The sequence below is a fragment of the Lissotriton vulgaris genome, chromosome 4_1, assembly GCF_964263255.1.
Source record: "Lissotriton vulgaris chromosome 4_1, aLisVul1.2, whole genome shotgun sequence".
Taxonomy (NCBI): domain Eukaryota; kingdom Metazoa; phylum Chordata; class Amphibia; order Caudata; family Salamandridae; genus Lissotriton; species Lissotriton vulgaris.
Genome location: NC_141691.1, coordinates 57,393,420 through 57,421,403, shown reverse-complemented (window position 1 = coordinate 57,421,403; position 27,984 = coordinate 57,393,420). Strand labels below are relative to the sequence as shown.

General features: G+C 46.9%; 1 protein-coding gene across 1 annotated transcript in view; it reads right to left on the bottom strand.

The window, feature by feature from the left end:
* Nucleotides 1–27,984, bottom strand: part of TEX11 (testis expressed 11) — a 1,326,855-nt gene that overhangs the window by 491,765 nt on the left and 807,106 nt on the right. Inside the window, exons 18-19 of the mRNA XM_086918299.1 lie at nucleotides 24,954–25,078; nucleotides 21,534–21,619 (exon numbers count right to left, since the gene is read on the bottom strand). Coding sequence (XP_086774425.1) covers nucleotides 21,534–21,619; nucleotides 24,954–25,078 — 211 coding nt within the window. The remainder of the gene's footprint in view (nucleotides 1–21,533; nucleotides 21,620–24,953; nucleotides 25,079–27,984) is intronic.

Genomic DNA, 27,984 nt, shown 5'->3' with positions numbered 1-27,984 from the left:
ACATGCTGCATACATGCCCACTGTTGGATGTGTGTGTTGGGCTCTGTGTTTGTAGCTTTTTTTGTAGGCGGGTCTGTGAGGGTGGCTCTGTGTGTGTGTAGGTGGGTCTGTGTGATGGTGGCTCTGTGTGTGTGTAGGTAGCTCTGTGTGGGTGGCTCTGTGTGGGTGGCACTGTATGTGTGTGTGAGTGGCTTTGTGTGTGTGGCTCTGTGTGTGGGTGCAAATGCAGTAGGTCTCGCATTTGCGAGAGATTAAGCTATTGGCATTGTAAATGACAATGCCATTTATTTATGTTTTAAAAACATTAATAAAAATAATGTTGTGAGCAATGCCAATAGCTCTAACTTTAACAATGTTGAGACCATTGCATTGTAAATGCTTGTTAACCTATCCTCGAGCCCCCTGTGACCACTGAGACTTGATCTAGCAACAAACAGCATCCACCTGGTATCTCCTTAAAACCACTGTTATATTAGGTGCAGATTTGATCAACTGTGGCGCTGGCTCCTTACAGGGAATCTTCATAAGAATGAATCTCTCATGACCAACAAGGTCGCAATCTGGCTAAAACAAGCCAAGAATCTATGTGTAATGGTAAAAATGGGAGAAATATAGAATTCTCCAGTAAAAATAGCAAGAGAGTCACCCAGAAACTGAAAAGAAACTCCTGGGAATGTGTTATGACGCGGATCTGGAATGATCAGACAGACGGGGGTATAACAGGGAAGTTCTTGACCCACAGATGTCTCCCTAGCTTCCAATGATACGTGGACAGAATTTTCCCATTTCAAACTAAACGCTCAGATGTAGAATTTAGATGTGGCGCTCTACCGCTAAGATTATTTACATCAAAGTGGGATAAAGCAAGTTGCCCACCAAGCCACCGTCCTCACTGCCCACAACACGTAGAGATGGAGGGACACTTTTTCTTTTTTGTCCTAGGTACAGACTACCTCATAAGGAATGGATCATCGCATTGTGCAAACTTGTGAGCATGGAGACACTACGGGGAAGAGCTAAGGATCTTGAAGAGTGACACGAAAGGATAAAACTGTGTTTGCTGTCTCCTGCTTTTTGCAATGGGCATGGAAAATCAGATGAAAAGTGATGCCTCCCAATGATTCTTAATGAAACAGGACAAAGGACACACAAGCGTGATAGTCCTTACTTAGTTGCAGCTGATGTAGCCCAAAAGGAACTGAACAGTAACCTTGCAGTACGACAATTAACTCTGACAGACAGGACAAGAGCGGTAATGACTCTTGATTGCACTCTCATTTCCTCATCTTGCTAGTATAGGCTTATACTCGCACTTTATTTGACACTGATTTTTGTTGGTTTAAAACTCACCTGCTGGCATACTGCACTTTAGGAGATCACTTAACACTGCTCTGTATATGTCTGACTTCTTAACTTTTATACTCTTTGCGTATTGTTGATTTTACTTGACAATTGTATATTTTATTTGTCATGTTTTGATGTACTGGATGGAATACTTTCATGGCTCTTTAGCCAAAAGAAAGTAATTAATGATTAATAATACCACATCTATTGGAGAGAGCACACACACTTTACAACTGGCTAGCAGTGGTAAAGTGCGCAGAGTCCTAAAGCCAACAAAAACAAATTTAGCAAAACAGGAGGGGTGAAGGCACAATGTGTGTGGTAATATCACACCGAGGGTGCCAGGTCTAACACTGATGATAGCTGAGCTTTGGTGCAGTTTTGCTGCACTCTAAGAGACCGCCTCCCGGTGTCATTGGCAAAGCAGGTAAGCTGGGATGCCAGACCTGTGCTGCCGGGGAGCCGGGTGACGAACAGCCATTGAAATACAAAAGGCTCCCTTGTTCTCCTGGTTTGTTAATGGCCATGTGTGGCTTTGCAGACCATAAAAAAAGAAAATTGCCCCACACGTTTCAAGAGTGATGTATGGCCGCAGAAAATAACATTTATAGGAGTAGGCGCGGCCCACCACATTTGTGAAAATCAGGGGTGTAATGGACACCCCCGCAGCCCCCGCAGTGCGGGGGGTCCACTCTTCTATTTATGAAGGGGGGCCCCCTCAGCTTGTTCGTCCAGGGTGTGTGTCAGACACAGTGTCTCCTGTAAAGCAGACAAAGTTTGCAGCCTGCTTTGAGCTACTGCGCTGTCATGGCTGACTCAGAAGTGAAGAGAAAAAAAGAACAAAAGTTACTTACCTGTAAACTGTGGTTCTCCAGTATTGGTGTCTTTCATAGATTCACATGCTTGAATATTCCCCTTCGTCGAAGTGGGAGTCCCACGGTACATAAAATAGCAATAACATATGCATGTATACATGAAAAATATCATAAATAAAAATATACATACATATGATGTAATACAATTGTAAATTCTAAAAGTACCATAGAACATAATAGGCCCATTGAAAAGCCTAAGGGAGAACTCACTTTAGTAGCATATTAGTGTCATTATGTGTAGGTTCACATTCCAGCCAATCAGGCTGTAGCCTCCTCTAGAACCTTCTCCTCAGAAGCCCAAGTCCTCAGATTTTCGTAGCACAAAGTAAGTAAAAGTGCCGGAGGAGAAGAGAGCCTCTGAGGGGAGGATGGGAGGGTCACATGTGAATCTATGAAAGACACCAATACCGGAGAACCACAGTTTACAGGTAAGTAACTTTTGTTCTTCTCCAGTATTAGGGGTGTCTTTCATAGATTCACATGCTTGAATAAGAGTAGAAAGCAGTAAATCATCACATAAGTCATAAAGGTGATATACCAAAGCAAGTAAGGTAAACATATCAGTCAAAATCCAATGAACATTAAAATATTATTAGAAAAAACCTTTATGACTGGAGGCGGGTAGCAACAGAGGCTCACCTTTATTGGAAAAGATTCCGCAGCACCGCTTGACCTACTGCCGCATCCGCGGCGTCTGTTGATTGCAGGCAGTAGTGTTTTGTAAAAGTATGGCTGCTCGACCAAGTAGCAGCTCTGCAGATCTGCCTCAGGGGTACCCCTGCAAAAAGGGCAGCAGAAGTAGACACCGCTCTAGTTGAGTGAGCACGAACTGGAGCAGGAAGGGGCTTCCCAGCCCGTTGGTGGCAGAAGGATATGGTAGAAGATATCCATCTTGTTATGGTATGTTTGGTAACAGGTTGTCCTTTGCAAAGTGGGCCATACGCCACAAACAATTGATCAGACTTTCTGACAGTTGCAGTTCGCTGAATGTAAAATTTGAGACAACGTTTCACATCCAATGAGTGTAATGACCGCTCAGCTGGAGTTTGCGGAGCAGGAAAGAAAGTCTTCAGGATTACGGGTTTGTTGAGATGAAAGTCACTGGGAACCTTCGGGATGAATTTAGGATTAGTTCGCAATGTCACAGCCTCATTGGAGAATTGTAGAAAAGAAGGCTGTATGGTAAATGCCTGGATGTCACTGACACGCCTTGAGGATGTCAAGGCGAGCAAAAGAGCAACTTTCCATGTGAGAAATTTTAGCCTTGCAGAGTGGATAGGCTCAAATGGAGGTAGAAGCAGTTGAGACAAGACCAGATTTAAGCGCCAAGCTGGTGGAGGGCGACGGATAGGCGGAAACATGCTAAAAAGGCCCTTGTAAAATTGCTTAATGATTCTCGAGGAACATAGAGATGTAGAATCATCATGACGGAAGCGGGAAATCGCAGCCAGAAACACTTTAAGAGTTGAGTGTGAAAGTCCTGATCTCGCCAGGGATAAAAAGAAAGGCAAGATCTGTTCAGGTTTTGCAGTCATGGGGTCCAAATGTTTAGTGCGGCACCAGACACAGAAACGTTTCCACTTTAATTGATAGGTCTTAATGGTGGATGGAGCGCGAGCGTGCGCTAACACCTCTCTGCAGTCCTCGTCGATATTTAGACGTGCAAATTCATTGTATTCAGGTTCCAGGCATGGAGTTGGAGGTATGCCGGATCCGGGTGACAGATTTGTCCCTGCTTCATCGTGAGGAGGTAAGGTAGAGGATGAAGCGGTATCGGGTCGGACTGTGAAAATAGGAGCAGGTCCGTGAACCATGGACGCCTCGGCCATTTGGGTGCAATCAGGATGATGCGGCAAGGTTGAAACCTCATCCTGTGTAACAGGCGAGGAATTAGAGGAAGTGGAGGGAAAGCGTAGATGAAGTCGTTCGACCAATTGATCGAAAATGCATTTCCGCTCGACTTTCTGTGGGGATGCCGACTTGCAAAGCGTTGGCATTTCCTGTTGGTAGCAGTCGCAAAAAGAACCATCTGCGGCTGGCCCCACCGCCGGAAAATGAAATCGACGGTTGGTTGGTTGAGTTCCCACTCGTGATTGTCTGACGACGCCCGGCTGAGTGAGTCCGCCAGAACATTGGCCACACCCGGTACATGGACGGCTGTGAGATGGATTTGATGTTGAATCGCCCAATCCCATATTTCTTGTGCCAGTTGTGAAAGCAGAAGAGACCTTGTGGCGCCCTGCTTGTTGAGGTAGTGCATGCTGTCTTCACTAACAGAAAGTGTCCCTGCACTAACCTCTGGAAGGACTTCAGGGCCAAGAAAATCACCAAGAGTTCCAGGCGATTGATATGCCAAGTACGTTGGGTCGCCGTCCACTTTCCTTTTACAGACATGCCGTCGAGATGCGCTCCCCATCACTCGAGAGACGCGTCTGTTGTAAGCGTCAGAGTCTGAGGTTCGTCTTGGAATGAAGGGCCCGTAGATATGTTTGGAGGGTGAGCCCACCACTCCAGCGCTTTCTGGATGCGAGGTGTTAGAAGGACCTTGTCCTCGAATGACCCTGACACCTGTTTCCACTGTTTGTCTAATTCCTCCTGTAGAGTCCTCATGTGCAATCTGCAATTGGGGATAATTTGGATGCACGAGGAAGTCATGCCGAGGAATGATTTGAACATTCGAACAGAAATGTACAGTTTTGACTGTAGGAATTGCACCATCTTTACCATGCGGTCCTGTCTTTCTTTGGAAACAAACACTTTCCCCCGCGAGAATCTAGCGAGGCTCCGAGAAAATCTCGCCTTTGCGACGGATGAAAGTGTGACTTCTGGCAATTGATTGAAAACCCCAAGGTTTGGAAAAGGGAGTCGCAGAGCTGAGTGTGCTGCTCTGTCAGTTGAAAAGTCTTGGCCTTGATAAGGCAGTCGTCCAGGTATGGATAAAATTGGACGCCTTGCAGACGCAGGAAGGCAGCTACCGGGGCCAAGATCTTGGTAAAGACCCTCGGCGCTGATCGAAGGCCAAATGGTAGGACTTTGAATTGGAAGTGTAGCTGTCCGACTGTGAAGCGTAGATACTTCCTGTGTCTGGGGTGAATTGGCACGTGAAAATATGCGTCTTGGAGGTCGATCGTTGAAAAGAATTACCCTGGATTGAGATAATTCAGAATTTGAAGCAGAGTTAACATCTGGAAAGTTTTTGAAATGATAAATTTGTTCAGGGCCCGTAAATCCAAAATTGGACGCCATCCTCCCGACTTTTTCTTGAATACGAAGAACCGGGAATAAAACCCCTTGCCGCGTTGACCTTGCGGCACTACCTCGATGGCTCCTTTTTTGATCATCAATTTTACCTGGGCCAAAAATTCTTTGAGATGGGGAGAGGGTGGCCCCGAAGGTGGACGAGTGGGAGGGAATTGAGCCACCTCTATATGTTGTTTTTCGTTGGTATGGTCTGGTGGAGGACTGACGATTCTGGGTTTGGTAGGAACCCCTCTGCCGGTTATCGTTGTAGGTGTTGTATGAACGATATTGACCTGATCCTCGAAAAGTAGAGGAACCTCCGCCTCTACCTTGTGCCCCCCGAAAGGGCCGTTTCTTGTACTGGAGGGGAGCTAAGGACTTTGCAGTGTCGGTGTCTTTTTTATCGCCTCAAGGGCATCAGCTACATGCTTGCCAAACAACGACTCCCCGTCGTACGGCAAATCCAGGACTTTTGCTTGTACCTCTGGACGGAAGGTGGTAGACTTCAACCAGCCTTGACGCCTCAAGACTGCAGCCCCAGCCAATTGACGAAAGCCCGTGGAGGAAATGTCGAGCGCGCATTCAATAATTTCGGATGAAATTATCTCTCCCTCCTGAATAATGGCCTGCGCTTCTGCACGGATGGCCTCGGGTATTTGAGGAATCAGTGCAGCAATCTCGGACCACATCTGGCGGTCTTAACGGCCTAAAATAGCCAAGGTATTAGCCGCCCTCACAGTAGTAGCCGCCATTGTTGTAAATTTTTTGCCTATAGAGTCCAACTTGCGGCCTTCCTGATCAGGAGGAGAAGTGAGCGGTGTAGCAGGATTGCGGGATCTTTTCTGTGCTGATTGAGTTATAACCGAATCTGCTTTCGGTTGTGACACCAAACAGGCCAGGGCAGACGCCGGAGCTTTATATTTCTTGTCTAATCTGGGCAAGACTGCAGGTACCGAATTTGTATGTTCCATTAACTTAAGGCCCTCCTGCCAAATAAAGTCAATGATTGGTATTGTGTGGGATTGCCTTTGTGAAACGTCCTTAAAATCATACAAGAAGCATTCACTTTCATGTTGTTGTTTTTCGACAGTGAGACGAAAACGCTTTGCAGCACGGACCATCAAATTATGGAAATTTGCAATGTCCACTGGAGGCGATGCTAGAGGTGAGGTGGACAGAGTGGAAGGTGTTTGAGCCCTGTAATTGTCCCACTCATTCATATCGACGTCATTGTCGTTGTCATCAGTGTTGCGAGGATCAGGATCCTCGTTGTTGGTGTCAGGACGAGTATCCCCCGGTGACGCGGGTGGAACAGGTGCAGGTGCTTGAGGAAGTTGAGATTGAGGCTGTGGAGGAAGTTGTGATGCTGGAGAGGCAGATGTAGATGGAGGGAACCTGCGGTTATAGTCATCTAGCATGTGCTGCAGATTCATGACCAAAGATAATGGTATTTGCGTAACCGGCTCTGAAGTAACTGGTTCTGATTCCTCAACGGGAAATATTTTGTTCCCATCTTCGACATTTTCCTCCTCGTCACCCTCATCACTATACTTCTGGCACTTAATGTGCAAATCAGATGGACTAGATGCCTGTCCGAATAGTTGTTCCACCTCTGAATCGTTTCCGGATTCTTCCCCACCAGACTGAAACAATTGGTCTGGAAGACAAGTTCCACTTCTCACTGGACTCAGTTGAATGAGAGGTACTGTCCTCAAAGAAGAAGCAGTTACCACTGTAAAAGTGGCAGTTGTGGCCAAAGGTTGATGAGACATCAACGAGCCTGTTGACGTAACTGCGGCAGTCTTAGAACCAACCTGAGGCGTCTGCGTCGTCGCCATAGATGTAATTGACGCTGAAATTGAAGGCTTTTTCTTCGTCCACGAAGATTTCTTGTCTGTCGACGGAGCCGTCGACGAGATTGGAGCCTTACTCGTCGACGATGATGTAGACGTCGACGGGATGACAGCCATCGACGAAGTCGTCTACGATGATGTCTTGGTCGTCGACGGAGGCGCCGACGACGAGACGGCCGTCGACGATGATGGCCCCGTCGACGAGCTGCTTTTAGCAGACGACTTGATCTTCGTCGACGGTGTTTGCGTCGACGCGGGAAGCGTCGATGATGACTTCTTCGTCGACGGTATTGATCTGACACTCGTCGACGAGATCTTCACAATAGAAGTAATGGGTCTCACCTCCTGGGCTGTCTTCGACGAGGTGATCGTCGTTGACGCAGTACTGGTTGACATAGTACATGTCGTCGTCGACGTAGAGGCTACAGTCACTGACTTCGTCGTCGCTGAAGACGTCGACGGACGCATCGACGAGCCCGTCGACGAGCCAATGCCAGATTTAAAAGTGGAAGGTAAGGCTTTGGGCGCAGACGTCAGAGAACCAGGTCACGTAGACGTGCCCTGAAACGAATTCTGTGGGGAAACAATCCTGGAGGATTCCAACAGTCTACTCTTCTTCAGAAAAGGAGATGGAACCTCAGTTTCAGACCCACGCTTCTGAGAGGATTTTGAAACACCAGATGACAAACTTTCTACCTCAGAAACCACAGACTCTGAAGTCTTCAACTTCTGTAGCCACAGAAGGAGACGGGCCTCTCTATCCCTCAGAGTCTTAGGAGGAAAAGTGCGACAGTACTTACAGTTTTTCACCTTGTGGTCTGGGTAGAGACAGTAAATGCATTTACTGTGTGGATCCTCATGCAAAAGGCGCAGTTTAACACAAGAAGAGCAGGCTTTAAATAAAGATTTCTTATTTGAAGACATTTTTGAAGAAATAAACAGCTAGAGTTGAAGAAAACTGAGCAGAGCTCAGGGAGACTCCCTTCACACGACGTGCGGTAGAAAATCTGAGGACTTGGGCTTCTGAGGAAAAGGTTCTAGAGGAGGCTACAGCCTGATTGGCTGAAATGTGAACCTACACATAATGACACTAATATGCTACTGAGTTCTCCCTTAGGCTTTTCAATGGGCCTATTATGTTCTATGGTACTTTTAGAATTTGCAATTTTATTACATCATATGTATGTATATTTTTATTTATGATATTTTTCATGTATACATGCATATGTTATTGCTATTTTATGTACCGTGGGACTCCCACTTCGACGACGGGGAATATTCAAGCATGTGAATCTATGAAAGACACCCCTAATACTGGAGAAATAACTTTCTTTCTCTTTCACTCTGAGCCTGCCAGGCCCCTTACAAGAGCATATCCCCCCTCCCACTCCTCCTCACAAAGATCGTCTTCCACTGCTCTTCTGAGAGGGGAAGAGGCTTATTAGCAGGGGTGTACAAACACCCCACCTCCCCGTCCCCCCAAGGGGCAATCTTCAGGATATGAAGGGGGGCCCCCTCAGCTCATCCATAGACAGCAGAGCTGTGGTGGGAGGTTTGCTCTGAGGCAGCTGCAGTCTATAGCGGTGTACCTGCTCTGAGCACCGCTGAAGAGAAACAATGTAACAAGTTACATTGTTTCTCTTCAGTCAGAGCCACAGCCAGGCCCAGAAAGAGGATGGGGTGGGGCCCCAGAGAGCAGGAGGCAGCACAGAGCACTGGGTGGGGTGGCTCTCAGAGACAGCATTCCCCACAGGGCACAGCCTCTGAGAAGGGAGAGGACAAGGAAGGGGGCCCCAGAGAGCAGGAGGCAGCACAGAGCACTAGGTGGGGGCTCTTAGAGACAGCATTCCCCACAGGGCACAGCCTCTGAGAAGGGAGAGGACAAGGATTGGGGTGGGGACCCCAGAGAGAGCAGAAGGCAGCACAGAGGAGAGCTGACAGGAGAAAGGATGGGGGCCCCAGAGACAGCGCAGGAGGCAGCACAGAGGAGAGCTGACAGGGGAAAGATGGGGTTGGAGGCCCCAGAGACAATGCAGGAGGCAGCGCAGAGGAGAGCTGACAGGGAAAAGGATGGGGGTGGGGGTCCCAGAGAGCAGGAGGCAGCACAGAGGAGAGCTGACAGGAGAAAGGATGGGGTTGGGGGCCCCAGAGACAGCGCAGGAGGCAGTGCAGAGGAGAGCTGATAGGGGAAAGGATGGGGGTGGAGGCCCCAGAGACAGCACAGATGAGAGCTGACAGGGGAAAGGATGGGGTGGGGGCCCCAGAGACAGCGCAGGAGGCAGTGCAGAGTTGACAGGCAAAAGGATTGGGGTGGGGACCCCAGAGACTGCGCAGGAGGCAGCGCAGAGGAGAGCTGACAGGAGAAAGGCTGGGCAGATGGCCCCAGAGACAGCGCAAGAGGCAGCGCAGAGGAGAGCTGACAGGACAAGGGTTCCCCGAGACAGCATTCCCCACAGAGCACAGCCTCTGAGACGGGAGAGGACAAGGATGGGGTTGGGGGCCCCAGAGACAGCATTCACCACAGAGTACTGCTCCTGTGAGGCAGCACTAAGCTGACTACAGCCAGAAAGTTTGCAGCTCCAGAAACAGGATCTGCTGGGAGGCATTGGAAGGTGAGAGCTACAGCTATTGATGTTGTAAAGGACAATGTTTTTTACCTATGCGTTTTCTGTTTCGAGTGGAGGGGATGTGTGTGGTGCCAAGTGGACATATATGGTTTGCATTGGAATTGTTAGTTGTGGAATTGTGTTGCGTTGATTGGATCTGTGTAGTGAAATAATGTGGCATGGTGTGCAGTGTAATTATGTGGTATTGAGTGGAGTGGGATTATGTGTCTTGGAGTGGGATTATCTGGAATGGTATTTTGTGTTGTGAAGCGGTATGTAGTGGACTTTACTTATGTGGTGTGCTGTTAAATATTGCAGCATGATGTGGAATTGCGTGGTGTAGATTGGATGTATGTGGTGTGTTGTGCATTTGTGGTGTTAGTCTGAATTATGTAGTTTGTTGTGAATTATGTGATGTGGAATGGAAATGTGTAGAGTTGAATTATGTGACGTGGAAGTTACGGTGTTGAATGAAATTATGTTGAGTGGTATATATTCAAGCAAGCCGGGTTGAAGACGGCTGGAATGCCAGAAACCAGTCCTCGGAAGCTTGTTTCCGGTCCAGGGAAGACATGGCTTGGCAGTTGGGGCTGTATTGTTCCCATGAGGCACAGGGTCAGACTGATTTGCATATAGCCATGTCTGAACTGGGGTGGCAGAGTGGGCTAAAGAACGGTGATGGATTAAACCCAGATCTTTTGACTTGGTGTGAGTTTTTGATTGATTCAGAGGCTCCTTCCATCACCACCCCCTTTTGTACCGCTTTTGGCCGCCATAAGTGTGGCAGGGTATGCTCAGACGTGAGTCCCTTGCTCACTTTGCCACTGGATTCAAGCAAGCCGGGCTGAAGACGGCTGGAATGCCCGAAACCGGTCCTCGGAAGCTTGTTTCCGGTCCAGAGAAGACATGGCTTGGCAGTTCAGGCTGTACTGTTCCCATGAGGCACAGGGCCAGACTGAATTGCATATAGCCATGTTTGAACTGGGGTGGCAGATTGGGCTAAAGAACGGTGATGGATCAAACCCAGATCTTTTGACTGGGTGTGAGTGTTTGATTGATTCAGAGGCTCCGTCCATCACCACCCCCTTTTGTACCGTGAGTGGTATTATGAGGCATGGTGTGAAGTGTAGCTATGTGCAGTGTTGCTACGTGGCATAAACTGGATTTATGTGGAGTGTACGTATGCAGTATGGAGTAGAGCATAATTATGTGGAGGTTAATTAATGTGGAGCTGAGAGGTATTATGTGGAGTGTTATTATGCTGTGTGAGAAATTGCATGGGGATGAATTGTGGAATTGTGTGACGTGTGGAATTATGTGGCGTGGTGTATAATTATATGGAGTGGAATTATGCAACATGTTGCAGAGTTGTATTTTTTGTAGGGTAATTATGTGTTTTAGAGTTGAGTGTAAATATGTTGTGTGAAGTGTAATTATATAGGTTGACGTGGAATTATGTGTAGTTGAGTTGTGTGGAGTGTAATTATATGGTTGGGAGTGGTATTAAGTTGTGTGGAATGTTATTCTGTGATGTGGAATTATGTGATATGGAGTGAAGTGGAAATATTTTTAGGATTGTAATTATGTGGTATGGAATGTTGTAGGGTTAAATTATTTATAGTTGAATTGTGTGGTGTGGAATTATAAGCAGCGGCGTAACACAGGCCCCAGGGGCGTAACACAGGCCCCGCAGCCCCCGTATTGTAGGGGTGGGGGGGTGGCCTGTGCTCCAGGGGCCCCCTCAACAGTACCAGCAAGCACTACACATCCGTGACCGTCTAGGTTAGGTAATGAATTAATATAGTTAGGTTACGTAACTGACACTCGCTCTAGACTTTTCTTCATAAATTAAATGGTAACATTTAAAAAATGTTAATGGTGCACACTGCGCAGCATGCAGATGTCTCCACCACTGCGTCTGCGCTGTCTTACTCTTCACCCTTAGGGTGGGGCTGGTGACCAATTGTCATGTGCATTGCTGACTGGTGAAGCGAGGAGGCATATCAGAGTGGAGACAATTGAGAGGTAACGTGCGACGGCGACCACCGGCCATATTTTAATTATTTCTCTGGCTATCCTTGTTTGCCCTGTCTTCTGCGGGCCGCGCAGGTGATTCTGTCTGTTCCCCCAGTCTATGCCACCCCCTGCAGACAAGCGCACCCCACCCAAAATTCATTGCGATGACCACTTGTGTGCGTAAGGTCTCCAGTTTAGAGTGAAGTCATTTAGTAGAAGAAAGGAGCCTTTGGTACATGAAGGTTGTTTGGAAAAGAGGGGGGGTTGAGTGGAGAAGTGTGGCTCACTGGTTAGAGGAGGAAGACCTAGAAGAAGAGGTCAGCCCGGGACCAGGGTTCAATTCCCTGCTTGGCGGGGTCTTGAGTCCTAAAATGTCCATGGACTCGACAATTCTCGCTCCGGTGCCCACTCGATTAATGGGTTCACACTATGCGACTCTGGGCAATAGCTTGCTTAATCTCCACAACGGCCCCTCGCGGCGGGATGCCTGGCTTTCACCTTGCGGATACCCTGCCGGGGTTACCTCACAGGGGAATACCAGGACGGGTTCCCTAAGCAAGCGCTTAGAAACTGCTCGGTGATTTGCGCTATATAAATTCCTGGACATTTACATTTACATTTACATTTACACATTACACATTATAGATTAAAAGTGAGTGTCATCAGTTTCACCTGCGATTTATGTTGATGTGCGGATTTGATAGAAAACACAAAAATCGTCATTGCAGTTTGTGGGCGCAAGATAATGTACCCTTCACCTATGAATTTACACCTTCGTCTGTGACTTTGGGAGAAGTTTCCCGGTTTCGCCCGACTTCCCCCAAAACTGACCCGATTTCTTGTCTTTGATTTCTAGTTGCCGAGTGATGTCAGTTCTGAAGGGGCGGGTCCAGCTGAACTGGACATCAGGGTGTGAGTGAGTGGAGTGGGGGAGGTTTGGGGCAGAGAAGGTGAGGATTGGGGCTGTGGTGGCAGTGGTGCTACGTAAAAAATGATTTCTAGCTGAGAAAGATAAAAGTTACTAAAATACAGCAACATGCATTGCTGCACAGTCGAATGCCCTTCGCTAAAATTGACAGGCCACCTTTCAGTTACATTTTGCTGTTTGGTTGTTAAACTGAGACTGAGGTGAAACGTTTGCTAGAACAGTCTTAAAAGGTGCAAAAATAACAAAAAATTAAGTATAAATATCACAAAATGTGCGGCATTAGACCGCATAATTTTCCTTTTCGTGCTGCATAATTGAGTACCTGCAGCATAATTCTCATGGCAATGCATACCATGTACTTCCACTCTGTTTACTGCTGTTGCAAAGAGCCACCAATTCTACCCCATTGATATGAAAGGAAAAAAATAGCATTTACACCTTTCTAGGTTACGAAGCATGTTCTACCAGAGGTTGCACGTGACTTCTGTCCAAACAGGCACCAGCGTGTGTAACTCTGCTCTTTCTGGACTTTATTTTTTAACACCAGCACAACCTACCTTACTTGCGCTCCGTGCACTTTTCCGCCCTGAAGCTGTTGTACTCCGCCCAGTAGCAGTAAAAGGATCAATGTTTCTGGTTCATAAATGTCTCCAAATCCCTGACTCTGTGGGTGTAACAAGATCACCCAGCATCCTGCCCCAGAAACCTGCCAGCCCCACAGACCTCCCCAGGCACAGAAACCTGCCAGCCCCACACCCCACAGACCTCCCCAGGCACAGAAACCTGCCAGTCCTACAGACCTCTCCGGCACAGAAACCTGCCAGCCCCACAGACCTCTCCAGGCAGAGAAACCTGCCAGCCCCACAGACCTCTCCAGGCACAGAAACCTGCCAGCCCCACAGACCTCTCCAGGCAGAGAAACCTGCCAGTCCTACAGACCTCTCCAGGCAGAGAAACCTGCCAGCCCCACAGACCTCTCCAGGCACAGAAACCTGCCAGCCCCACAGACCTCTCCAGGCAGAGAAACCTGCCAGCCCCACAGACCTCTCCAGGCACAGAAACCTGCCAGCCCCACAAACCTCCCCGGGCACAGAAACCTGCCAGTCCCACAGACCTCACCGCCAGGGCACATGAGAACGTTTTTATATTTTTGTGCTGTGGCCAAAATAGAATAAGCTTACGATGGGATAATTATTGTTGCTATGTCAGTGCAGAATTAATTTGTTCTGTTTTTTACCTGGTGTTAAAGTGAATGTCTTATGGCACGAAGTTGTAGGTCTGTTGTTTTTCTAATGAGATAGCTCCATAACTGAAATAAAAGGCATTTCTGGCATCTTCACAGTGGCGTAAGATAAGCCCCCACAGCCCCTCCAGTGCAGGATAGGCCCTCAAGTTCCAGGGGGCCTCTCTGCAAAAGTGGTTGGTGGTGGCCTGGGGAGGGGGCCCCCTCTGTGTTCTTTGCAGGGGGGCCCCCTCAACTTTCGTTACGCCACTGGTGAAAATATGGGGAAGCTGGCATGAAGGTCATGATGTTACGTGAAACAAGGGCAATGCATGGAACGCTGTAGCTTGAATACAAGATGGAGGCTGCCTAGTTGCCAGATGGTGGTGTGCCTAAGTAGGGTCTTCGGGAATGTGCAGTTGTGGTGTGGCCAAATGCAAAAACAAGAGTCACAAGGATTGTAAAATGTTACACTATGTTATGCTGTTTTGACATTCGGACTAACAATAAGACTGCAATCCCAGCAATTTAAAACTATTAAAATATTGTATGTTTTTAAAGGCACGACACTGCCGATTTTCTTAGTCTATACCACCATTATAATTTCCTGCTCTGGAGTACTCTGCAAGTTTAAACTCATGATTCTAAAATCTATACACCTTTAAATTCATTTTCTCAGCAGCTGAACAATACAATAAGAACTGTCTACAACCTCTTGCCTGTCCTGCTTACGTGTTGTCTGCTAATAGGCTACTCAAACTCCCAAACAAGTGACATGGCCTGTCCTGCAAATGAGGCTACCTCATGCTATGAAAAAATAGGAACTCAACCACGATCTAGGGAGTGAAAGGCTAGCTATAATCTGTGACCCCTTAGGTGGATACTTTCAAAGTGCGCACAGCATCATCATGGCTTGTTGTTTATAGGTGTGATTTTGGAGGTGATGTGAAAAAATACCTCTAAAAATCTTCCCGGGACGCCGTGAGGACATCTCGCCTGCTCCTACCTGAACCTGCATCGGTGCTACCTCTTGCCGCTCCCGCTTCGCGGGAGCCGCTACGTGGAAGCTTTGCCCACCAACGCTGCCTGTTTGCCCTGTGCTTGTTGAGGTGCTGTGAGGCTGCAGGGGAGCCGCGCGGCAGGGACTCACGCTCCCAGGAGTCCCTGCGTGACCAAACAACATCCGGTCAGCGCCCCCTGCGTGCCCCGCCCTAACCGCCCTCCCACCAATAAAATCAGAGGAGGAATCGCCTCGCGGGACGCCGGGCGAAGCCCGGGCAAAGGGCGGGCCCTCTACGGCCCTCATCGGAAGGAAGAGACAGGGACAGGGCCTGGAACGCTGGCCAAAACATCATCCGTGAGTTTTCATTACTAATATCCATCTCTGCAACTGTAGGAAAGTCATCCTGTGCAACAGCGCTGTACGGTATAACTCGGGGGTAACCAGCCTTACAGCCTCCTAATATGTCGAAGTCAAAATCGACCCAAGCTGTCAATACCATTGACAATTATATGGTTCAAGTTGTTGCAAAAATAAACAGTGATAGGAGATCCTCACTGGGGTTGAGCCTCTCCCCTGTACTGCCAGCACCTGATAATATGTCTCTTGATACACCTGCCCTGGACATTAGCAATGAGGTTTTTCAGCAACCTGAGAACAACCCATTAACCCAGCTATTAGTAGCCATAGCCGACTCAGTCACTGAGAGTATACCTGATGAAGACATAGTATTGCTAGAAGAGGAGCCCCCAGCACCGGTACCAGCCCCAAGAGCAGCTAAGGAGGGGGGGAAAGAGTCTCTCAAAACGGGGGGGGGCTTCGCTCAGGTAAAAAACGCCTAGATATATCCCCATCGAAAAGTACTGGAGAAGATGTAAGGGGAATCTCTGGGGGGAAGTTACTTTTGGACGAAGACCAATTTAAGAAACTGGTAAACGCCCTAGATAGTAAAATCAAGACCATAACCAAACCTCTCCTATGCAAAATAGACCACCTCACTGAAGAGGTGAACAGGCTGGGGGGACTTTTGCAAAAAACACTAGAGGAAGCAGCAAAAATTGCTAAATAGGAGACACTTAGAGTCGAGTCAAAAAATACACAGACAGCCCCCAGGCCAGAACCCTTGGAAAATACTCCCCTTATCTCTATGCTGTCCAATGATATAGGGGGGGGGGGTTCCAGGGGACTGGGTAATAACAACGGTGATTTTGAAGGGCCAAGACAAAGGGACAGGCTGGTAGATTCCAACATAGAGAAGGGACCAGTAGAACTAATCGTAGAGGCATCCCCCCTGGTATTGGTCCTGGCGAATGTTCCCCATTTAGAATCTGGGCAAGTAGAGAACCCATCTTCCCTAATAAATAAATCATTGCACTGGCTATCAAGGAACATGGCCTTTTCTCCGGGGGGAATGGACCAGTTGGCACAAGAAGTAGTGAAGGTTAGAAGAGTAGAATGGATCGGGGGTGGTAGCAAAAAATTTAGAGGGGATTGTGTGGTGTTACACTTCTCTGATCCTGAAGTGCTGCCAAACATTCTAGCAAATATATACCCTCCCCAGCGCAGATCCACAGAGATAGTTCCTCTAACGCTAGACTTTTTCTATGCAAAGAAAGGGAGTATTTTAAATCCCACAGTACTCAGAACAAAATGGAATTCTGTGGTAAGAAAAGGCAAACCCCTTGGTATAAGAAGTAATTGTGGCATAACGACGGAAAATAGATACTCTGCCCTTTCTGATCTCAATGAGTGTGACTGACTGAAAGGTAGGATGAGTATAGTCAAGGGTAATATAGCTGAGATCCAAGAGAGGGGAACTGGCATTGTTAAGAAGCTTATTGTCACTAATTCTAGTAATAGGAGGATACCCTGTTGTACTGGGGATCATTCTTGTATTAAGGGGCACTTGACTCCCACTCCCCGCATCACTGAAAACTGCAGGGCAATTAGCTTCCCACCATTCTGGCTCAACCCCCGCATGCCCAATATGTATCACCATTGAATGGGAGGGCCAGTCCGCCGAAGGAAGGTCTTAAATTCCTATCCTGGAATCTGGTGGGAATTTCCCACAAACTAGAGTCCCCAGAATGGGGCGAATTTGTTGACAGCCACAATGTAATTATGTTCCAGGAAACCTGGGCAGTGACCCCTGTCCATCGCCAGGTTTTTTTTAATTTCTTTGTCCCCGCGAAAAAGAATCCAAAAGAACGGCCCTCAGGGGGACTAATTACGTGGGTACGCCAATCACTTCAATGCACTATTATAGCGAGACCCGTTAACAATTGTGACTTACTCCCAATTGTGATAACCTGGGCTGACGGCCATGAGATGGCCCTCTATAACATATACGCTAGGGGAACAATAGGGGCCAAAGCTTCAGAGGTGGTAGTAGCACTAGATAACGATTTAGAGAATCTTCCAACGCATACCACCATCCTAGTGGGGGGTGACATGAATACAACATTCGAACCACTAGGCCAGGAGGATAATGAAATATCCCTAGAGGAAGATACTAAATGGGGAGTCCCTCAATTGGATTTACCCATGGCAAAGAAATGGTCTGAAGTGGCAGTACAAATAAAGAGCTTGTGTTTGGCTAGGGGGTTGGGAGCAGCAAATGGCCGCACTCCCTCAGACCTTCAGGGTGTTCATACCTTTGACAACACAAGGGCAACCAGTCGGATAGATTACATCCTTGTAGATGTCAGAGATTGGCATAAGATGATAGATATGAAAGTGACACCTAGATTGGAGAGTGACCACAACCCGTTGTGCTTGCTCTTCAAATTGGACCAAAGAGTAATATTGACAAATCCTGTAAGGGCCGTCATGCCACTAGACATTATTTCATCTAATAACCATCGCCACGTTAAATGGGCAACTCTGCTGGATAAGCCAGGGGAAATGCAGGATCTATTGGAGGTTGTTGTAAAAGAGGTTAGTAGATTGCAGGGTCATTGTAATGAACCTAATTTTAATAAATTAATCGAAGAGTCACACCCCAAATTCTTTCTTAACATACAGGGGTTCTTTTTAAAAAAAGTTCAGCAGGGAAAGGGTGCTTGTCCTCAGAGAAATAAAGGATGGTATGACCATTCTTGTAGAAAGGCACGGCAGAATCTCAGCCTAGCGCTGAGGAGTAAAGAAGGAGTGTTAAAGGCCAGGGACGACTATAGAAAGGTTCAAGCTAGGGCAAAAAGGCTGTGAGATGAAAATCAATGGCTAGATCTTAAAAAAACCTGCGCAGCTAAACAGCAGAAAGAGTTTTGGGCTATCCTAAAATGGGGTAGGGGGGGAATCGCAGAGTGTCCAAAAAATCATGTGGCTAAGGAAGCATGGGTGGATTTCTTTAAACCGCAATAATGCTGACAATTCACCTTCGGGCTTCCACCCGCCCCCCAAAATGGTATTTTATAGCCATGAAGTATTCACACGTGGGGATGTAAATGTAGCATTGGACGGGGTGACAAGAGGTAGGGCTCCAGGAATTGATGGAATACCGGCAGATGTATTTTTATCTGACCGGGCTAACTGGTGCCAATATTTTGTTTGGCTTGCAAACTCCATCGCTCAAGGAGCTGAGATACCAGCCTCATGGAAGGGCGCGGAGATCATTCCAGTTTTTAAAAAGGGGGAAAAGGCTTTACCAAGTAATTATAGACCCATCAGCCTTATCGACTCAGCACAAAAACTGATGGGTAGAATGATACAAAATAAAAAACAAGCCTGGATAGATGATAAGGATATCCTTTCCCCAGTACCAAGCTGGCTTCCACCCACTAACTAGCTCGGTCGACCAGGTATTCCATTTTTTAACCCTCTACTGGAAAAACGTGACCTTGACAAATGGCCCATTATATGCCGTTTTTGTCGACTTAAAGTCAGCATTTGACTTAGTACCTCGACAAAAACTATGGATTGTTCTTAGCGAGCTTGGAATTAGCCCCGAACTACTGACTTTGTTAATGCGTATGCACGAAAACAACTACGCCAGGATTAGGTGGGGTGCACAGAGGGACGTCACAGATTCCTTCCCCGTGGAGCGTGGGGTGAGGCAGGGATGTTATGTTATATATAGATTTATAACACGCTCTGTTAGTCAAGACTCTCCTGGCGCGGGGAAGAAACTGAATCAGAGTAATTAGGGAATCAGCTATTCATGATCTATAAAAAGGTGAGTTTTTAGCAGTTTTTAAAAATTGATCAGGTTGGGAGCATGTCTAAGAGCATCAGGCAGGGCGTTCCACATCTGAGCTCCCTTTACCGTCAGAGAGTGTCCCCCCAGGTGAACTCTTTTGAATCTGGGAATGACCACCTGCTTTCTAGAGGTAGATCGGAGCTGTCGGGTCGGAAGGTAGAAGGTAAATCTTTTGGCAAGGTAGGGAGGGCATGGTCCATGCAGGGCTTTATAGACGAGGACCAGAGTTTTAAAGCGCACTCTTTGGGCCACTGGAAGCCAGTGAAGCTCTTTCAGTTGTTTGCGAACCCTGAGTCTACTCGGGATGTTATAGATGAGTCTCACCGTTGCATTCTGGACTACCTGTAGCTTTCTAATCAGAAAGTTAGGTGCCCCGATGTAAAGGGCGTTCGAGTAGTCCAGACGGGAGAGCACCAGTGCTCTGGCTACCGTTTCTTTGGCCGTTTGGGGGAGAAGGGGGTGCGTCCTGGCCCCCGCTTTATTCTCCCTTTATATCAACGGCGTAGTAGACTATTTAAAGAAATCACCAACTGATGCCCCCACGCTAGATGGGAAGCGGGTCCCAGTATTAATGTTTGCTGATGACACTTTACTGGTCTCGCTGACCCCTAGCGAATTACAAAAGACAATTGATGCATTTGGAGATTTCTGTCGGATTCGTGGCCTGGAATTAAACACTACAAAGACCAAGTTTATGAATTTGAATCCCGCTAAGCAATTCAAAGGCAAAATAAATTTCAATGGGTCTGCTTTGGAAGAGGTGAACGCTTTCACTTACCTTGGGCAGGGGAGCATGAATTGGAAATCACACATTGATTCCGTGGTTTTAAAGTTCCATCCGCTGGCTGGGGCCATAGCACAAAAACATAAATCTTCATTAACAAAACCCATCCAGCCTATTATGGAGATTTATAGCATGAAAGTGCTGGGCGCCTGTCTTTATGGATCAGAGCTATGGGGCTTCGCCAAACTGGGTGTCTTGGCTACTGCAGAGAACAAATTCCTTCGCCGGTTGGTTGGTGTCCCGCAGAGCACTCCATCGATCCCTCTCCTATATGATCTTGGGAGGAAAAAGATTGAGGATATGGCTCGTTTGCGCCCACTTTTATACTGGAGGCGCATAAAGACAACACCTGAACTGGGCCATTATGCATCTGCTCTTATGGATATTATTAGCTCTGATCGGTTCCATAAAATAACTTGGCTTAAAGAAATCAGGAACTTGCTACAAAAATTGCATCTAGACCACCTATGGACTACTACTGACCCTTCCGCCTTTCCACCTAAGGCGTCGTTGAAAAAAATATATTGGGACATGGTACATCAATCTGTTTTAATTTCCAATCAACCCTCTATGTTGACAGCCCAGTATTTGGAGTCCAAATTAATCCCAAATTGTGAACAGTACTGGGATCTGATCACAAAACCCTTGGACAGAAAGCTGTATTTCCAGTTCGGAGTTGGCTGCCTACCTCTAAATGCCTTTACTTTAAAATGGTCACCAAGTAATGTTATTACATGTTGTTACTGCAAGGTTCACGTTGAGGATATTCCACACTTTTTGTTCGTATGCCCCTTGTATGCTGCTCCAAGAAGTAGATGGCTAAAACCAGTGTGCAAGAACTTGGGTATAAGAAAATACCTAGAAGCACTAAGAATATTAAGATCAAATTGCGCCCCCAATCTTGCAATTGCCCTAGCCAAATATTTGGGATGGGCCTGGATTATTCGCACCCGCACTTTAACTGCAATTAATTATGAATGATGAAAAGTATGTTGTTTTAACCCCTACGCTGCGCTGAACGTTCCGCGCTAGTGCGGAATGTTCTATTGCGTGGGCGGGGCAGCGACGTTCAGCGGACGTGTGCAGCACTACCGAGGTAGTGCACGCAACGTCCGCTGAAAGTGCGCCGCACTTAACGGGTTAAGCTAGACTTACTCTTTATGCACCAGGCATAGATACCCTGATTTTTAAACTGTATAAATCCTTTTTAGTGAAAAGAATTCGCCAGCAATCTGTATTTAATGCGTATCTTAAATTGATCTTAAACTTAGTATAGTATTGATTTATGTTTAGAATAGGGATAAAATGCTTTTATGACAATGCTGTCGAATAAAGTATTGAAACTTGAACTTGACTTGAAAAAATACATGTGGTAGCAATCTGCACAGAAATGAATGAATACAAATAATATACATTGCCTCAGAGTACACAATATGATATATTTTCAAAAGAAAGGGCTTACTCTACCTTAATGATGTAAATACTTGAGCCAGGCCTTGTGACTGCTGGACTAAGTATTCTAGCGCTATAATTGCCACGTTTTCCTGTCCGTTCTGAAAAAAAAATCATATAGTAAACAAGAATTTACAAATGCAGCAGGCATCATTCTTTCTAATCTTCTCCCTCACAACCCAGGCAATGGCAAATAGATGTATCTTGGTTGCAGAGGTTAGCTAAGCATATGCACTAACCTACCTGTTATATATGTCCACTAGCCTGTTTTAACTGTAATGTATTCAAACTGATTTGCATGCGCGCCTTGGCACAATTATACCCTGGCTGCAGACAATATGACAGGGACTACCACCAGCATGATTCTGGACATTATCACCATTATACTAGGGCAAGCATGTTGCCAGAGATTACCACTAATCTACCAAAGCCAGGATGTTGCAGAGATTAACACCTTTGTGCCAGGATCCGAATTTTACCAGGAAATACCACCGTTATGCCACAGTGAGCATGTTACTGTGGATTACCACCACTGTGCCAAGGCCAAAATGTAGCCAAGGATTAACACCAGTGTGCCAGGGAAAGCATGTTGCCATGTGTTACCATCATCGTGCCAAGGTTCACATACTGCTTAGGCATGCTAACACTGTGCCTGAGCCAGCATTTTACCAGGGATTACTGCAATTTTACCAGTGACAGCATGCTGCAATGGATGACCACGAACGTGACAAGACCAATATGTTGAAAGAGATGACCATTATTGTGCTAGGGTCAGTATTTTAACAGACACTACTACCACTGTGCCAGAGTGAGCATTTCGACAGAGTTTGCCACAATTTCGCCACTTACTGAATTCTGCCAGGGTTTTCCACCATAGTGCCAGGGCCAGCATGCCGCCATATAGTACCATAACTGACCATAATGGTGCCTGAAATTATCACCATTATAGATGGACTAAAGTATACAAAAAAGTGATGTATGGAACACCTGAATGAATCTCAACGACTGGTAATTATGCGTCCCAAGCCAACGTTATGTTGCACACTATGCCACCTCAGTTTTGACCCAGCTTTATGCATATCAGTCTTGACCCTGCTCCAGTGGGAGCAGTCCAGCCCGAACTACCAGGCCAGATTCTCCATGAACTGGAACACAAGCAACACATGACCAGTTTCACCCTAGTTAGGGCTCATCAGGAAGGTATAGCTTCGTTCCAGTGACACCGTGTGCACAAGAACAACGTCTGGGCATACCTGTTCCACTCTGGGTGACACGCTAAATGATACAAAAAAGTGATGGATGGAATGCTTGAAATTGTATACTTGCACACCATGCCACCTTAGTTTGGACCCAGCAATATGCAAATCAGTCTTCACCCTGCTCCAATGGGAACGGTCCAGCCCCAACTGACACGCCAGGTCTTCCCTGACCTGGAACGCCAACAATTCTGGACCACTTTTGCCCTAGCTAAGGCTCATCAGCCAGGTATAGCTTGGTTCCAGTGACAACGTTTGCCTGGGAGGCAGACACACCATTGCGGCCTGGGTCTCTTGCTGCAAGACCTCACAGGGGCTCCACTGGGAGGCTGTCCTACTACCAAGGTTTATAGAGTCCAGAGAAGGTAGATGCGCATTTTAACCCGTTTTAGAAACCCAGAGAACCAGTGGCATATGTACGGGCCCACAAGAGGTGGAGGCAACCTCTGTTCTACATCTGTCTCTTCTTACTGAGCAACGGGCTGCTGCAGATCTATTGTACAGTTGTCTGATGGGTAACCAGCATCTTCTCTTCCCCCTTCCCCTCCAGAGAGTGCCCTATACAGCTGCTGTGATTGCAGAACCGGGCACCTGCATCATTGTACCCGTGGGATCCAGCATGATTCCCCCGAGATTGATGGTCTGGGGCTCTGGGCATCGAGTTAGCGCGTTGCACCCCAGGGGCTGATCAGGGAGCCGCTGTGGCTAGTTGCTGTCCTAGGTATGGTTGGTGCGTACAACCGTGCCCAACAAGTGACTTTCTCTCCTTAGCTGGCCATACCGTTTTTGATCCCCTTGGAGCACAGCACTCAGGGTCTTGTCGGGTGGCCTAGGAGTCTCCAGGAGGGCCCGGAACCTGCAATAGACACACACCGTTGGCAGGGTGGTGCCCTGGAAGTCCTGTGCTGAGAACTGCTGGTCTAAATTGCAGTTCGACAAGAGGCAGGGGACTCCTCCTATGGTGGACGCCACTAAATCCTCTCCTGATGCTGCAAGTGGTGACATGGCTGCGCTACTGAGCAACATGAGGGAAAGATCCACACTATTGACAGTAAAATGGACACCTTGATGACTAGAATGGACCGGTTTCAGAAACATATGGATAAGCAGTATCATAGCTCACCCAGGCTGAGTCAAGAATATCGGACAAGGAGGACTTGCAGCAACAGACGGCCCTTGCTCGGTTGACCAGGGATCTACGGGGAAATGCAAGAACAAAGACCTGGAAAGATGCTACAGTTGCAATAATATAAAAAAACTTGGGGGGAACCGAATCAACTAACATTACAAACATGGAACTGTTTGTTGAGCAGCTCCTAGAGACTGTCTTTCTCTACCGCCTGCATTGTGGAGCGTGCACATCATTCGTTGGCCCCCAAGACTCGTCCAGGTCAGACTAGTGCAAGGGGCAGAGCATTCCATAGTTTTAGGTCCAAGAAGGTAGAGTGAGCGAGCCTCAGCATACATTAGATTTTATATTTATTTTAGTGACCCGGAAGTGCACATGTAAGCTAGACCTTAAGGTCTGTACAGGCTGATATTTCTGAAAGCATTCTATGTTATTAGATGTGTCCAGTTCACCAGGGTTGTGTGCATAATCTATGAGATATTGAAGAGCATCCTTTGTTTCGTGGGTAGCTAGTGTTATTTGCTCCTTGCAGCAGTTTCATGATCAAACGTCCTGAGCATAGAGGCTACTAAATAGCAAACGTCTGGATGCACTGGGCATTGGTGTGTGTGTGTTGTCTGGATGGCTTATGTGGAGACAGCTACAGTAATCAATCCAAAACTGTAAGCATTCTGATGCTACCTTTGTGTGCTGGACTTGGGAATATATGGAAGTGGTTTCTTTGGAGAGTGCATGATAAACAAACTGGTGAAGGAAATGGCATCAATTTGGTCCTTAAACAAGTGTTTGGCATCTCTCCTGACTAAACATTTCCTCCCTAACAGACCCTGAAGGGCACTCTGGGACAGCGGGCTTTGTATGCTCTAGAAAGGGGGATCAACAGAATTCAAACATTTGAAAGCCTGTGGCAAAGAACATTACTTCATACTTTGATTTTTCTGTCCTGCCTATTCTAAATGGTGTTTTCATGTCAAATGCACTTCATGATGTTATTTCTATTATATAAAGGTTTCTTCAAACAGATATACTCCCATTAAATGTATAACATACCTCCAGAGCCATCTGTGCAGCCAAGCTCAGCAGACTGGTCGAAGTGTCCTCACCCATGTGCAACATCACTTCATGCTCTGCTACATTTGAGGATAGCTTTCCCATGGTCATGATGGCATCTGCAGCTATAAAGTGCAAGATGGATTAAGTGACATAAAATCTGAAAGAAAAAAAATCTAAGGTACCTAAAATATTGTACTGAAATAGACCAACAGAAAAAATATGACTATGTGCCTCTCAATCTTACTCTCTTCTTGATAATTATTACTCTCTTCTTGATAAACAAACTAACAACACATGTAATATACAACTTAATGGAAACTAAAAATCCTTATGGCCTCAGTTGGAAAATGGTTTATCAGCGTAAATAAATGCACCCTTGCACGCCATTGCATTTACAACAAGCTGCCACTTGCTTTCACATTCTGCAACCACAAAGTCTACATGTTTAGCTGCTTCATTCCTAGTCCCTTTATTGACAACCATTAAACTTAAGGCCCCAGTGACTTCTTTGAAGCTCTTTAATAATAACTGTGAGCATTAAAATTGTTGGCATCTTCCTCCTGATGCTTTTTGGGAATCCTAGTTCTATCCCATTGATCAGCATTCTTAGCCAGCTCAATGGGACCAGAAAGAGTTGTATCCACTAGATGCTGATGCAACTTATCTGATGTACACTGTTAATATGTGCTCTTTCATGATCAAATTATAGAGCACTTCATAGTCCTGGTACTTATTTCCTTTTAACCAGCCACCTAGTGTTTCGACTGAGAAGTCAACATAACCTATTCAGGTCTGACTCAAGGTCTTGTGAGTCCGCCAAACTTAACCCTATACTCCTCAGTGGGGAGACCAAATACCTAATCAGGGTATCCTTCATGAGATCACAGGTCTCAGCATCTGCCTCATTAAGGGGTCCATTAGGATGGCGGGTGGGGGCCTGCCAGGCTGGCGGAAGCCTCCGCCAGCCTGGCGGGGGCTATACACCCACCATCCATGCCGGAATGACCCCCCCGCCATATTATCATGGCTGGGGGTCCGCGGCAGATGGAAAGACCGTCCGCCGCTTTTCGGCCCCGATCGCCTTGCGACCGGGGCAGAAAAGGGTTCCATATGGTGGCAGTGTCTATCAGACAGTGCCAGCCATATTACAATGGGCATTTTCCAATGCCTTTCCGTGGCGGCAATGCCGCCAAGGAAAGGCATGCAGAGTCTACCTGCGGGGGCTCGTTGCGGGCCCCCAGGGACTCCAGGGGGTGTGGGAGGTGCACATGTGGGGTACTTATGGTACCCCCCTGCATTTCAATGAGTTCTTCATCATACTCTGAGTGACCTGATCTATCCTCAGTGAAGGAAGGCACTCTGGGCACAGTGTCCTCGGTTGTGGGCACAGGTACAATAACTTCTCTTTCTAGGGGGGGAGGATCAGTCTTACTTTCACCATCTTCACTCTGACCCCCAGGGCGACTGGTATCATCCCCTGGATGGGTTAATTCATACTCTTCGAAAAGCTTCTGAAGAGTTGCAGTGGTAGGGTGTGAGCCAGTTCTAATTTTAAAATTCTTCCCGAAGGCTCCTAACTGCTGGTGGCTAAGTTGCAGGTAAGGGGCCAGTTTGAGCTCCTGAGCCACGGCCTCTGTAGATGGTGTTTATGAATGTGCAGGACTATGAAGCTGAGGTTTTGAAACTTTTGGGGGTACGTACCAATTATAGACCCCTTATGAGAGATCCAACACCTGAGGGTCTCTGTGCTTCATGGGCACTGTCGGTTCACCGCCACTCGGGCCGGGGTGCTCGTGTGCAGTGCAGCTTTGTCTGACGGGGTCACGCTGCAGAGGCTCTCTCTCATGTCGGTCCTTTAGGTGCCTACAAAAGTGCAGGGAAGCAGCTCTTCTGCTCCAAGGGAGATGCTGCTGGCCAGTTGAAGTCATGGGTCGCTCCTCCACAGTTTTGGGAGGTGACTATTATTTATTTCAATTATTTATAAAGTTTTAAATAGCGTAAACTTGATTCCGAGGGATATCAGAGCGCTTTACAATTTGAAGGAAAGGAAGGTAACAATTCAGTACATGAGTCAAATGGGGAAAATGCACAGACAATGAATCAAATAGGGATCAAATACCAGGCCATTTACAATCCTGGGGTCACCAAAGAATGGGCTAGTTGCTGATACATTTCGACATAGAAGGGGAGCAAATGAGACAACAAGAGAGGAAGGAGAGAAAAAAAAACATAATATTATACAAAATTAACAACAAATTCGGGAGTATGTCCAATGCAATTAGAGCAGACAGTCGCACATCTTATTAGGTTAAGAACTATGGGGCATAATATCAAGGACTGCGTTAAAATTATCGCTAGTTTAGCTGCAGAAAACTGCAGCTAAAGCGGTGATAATGGGCTTGATAATATGCCCTGGAGAATTCCAATAGAAGCCCATGTTCACACCAGAACATGGACTTCTACTGGAATTCTCAACGGCATATTATCAAGCCTATTATCGCCGATTTTGCGGCAGTTTTCTGCCGCTGAACTGGCGCTAATATTGTAACGCTGTCCTTGATAATATGCCCCTTATTCATGAGGAATATTTTTACTTCCAGTTTGAAAGCAACCTTGAAGGAGATTCTACGAATTTCCCACGGAAGAGAGTTCCAGATTGTTGGTTTAGAGCCGGAGAAGGCTCATTGGCATATTCTCTTTTTGCGAAAGATCTGAGGTTTCAGGAGGAGAGTGTTAGCACTCCTAGACGATCTACCCACTCTGGATAGTTCTAGCTATTGTGCTAGATAGTTGAGGGTTTTGAAGTGGAGGGCTTTGTGAGATAGGCAGGCAATCTTTAGCTGAATTCTTGCTTCATAGGACAGCCAGTTTAGAGATTTGAAGACAGGGGAGATGTGGGCATTTCACTTGGTGCCCGTTACCAAACTAGCTGCCGCATTCACTGATGCCCTTACTGGGGCCAAGGTATATTTGGGGAGGCCACAAAGCGTAGCACTGCCATAGTCAAGCCTCGGCAAAACAAGGGCTT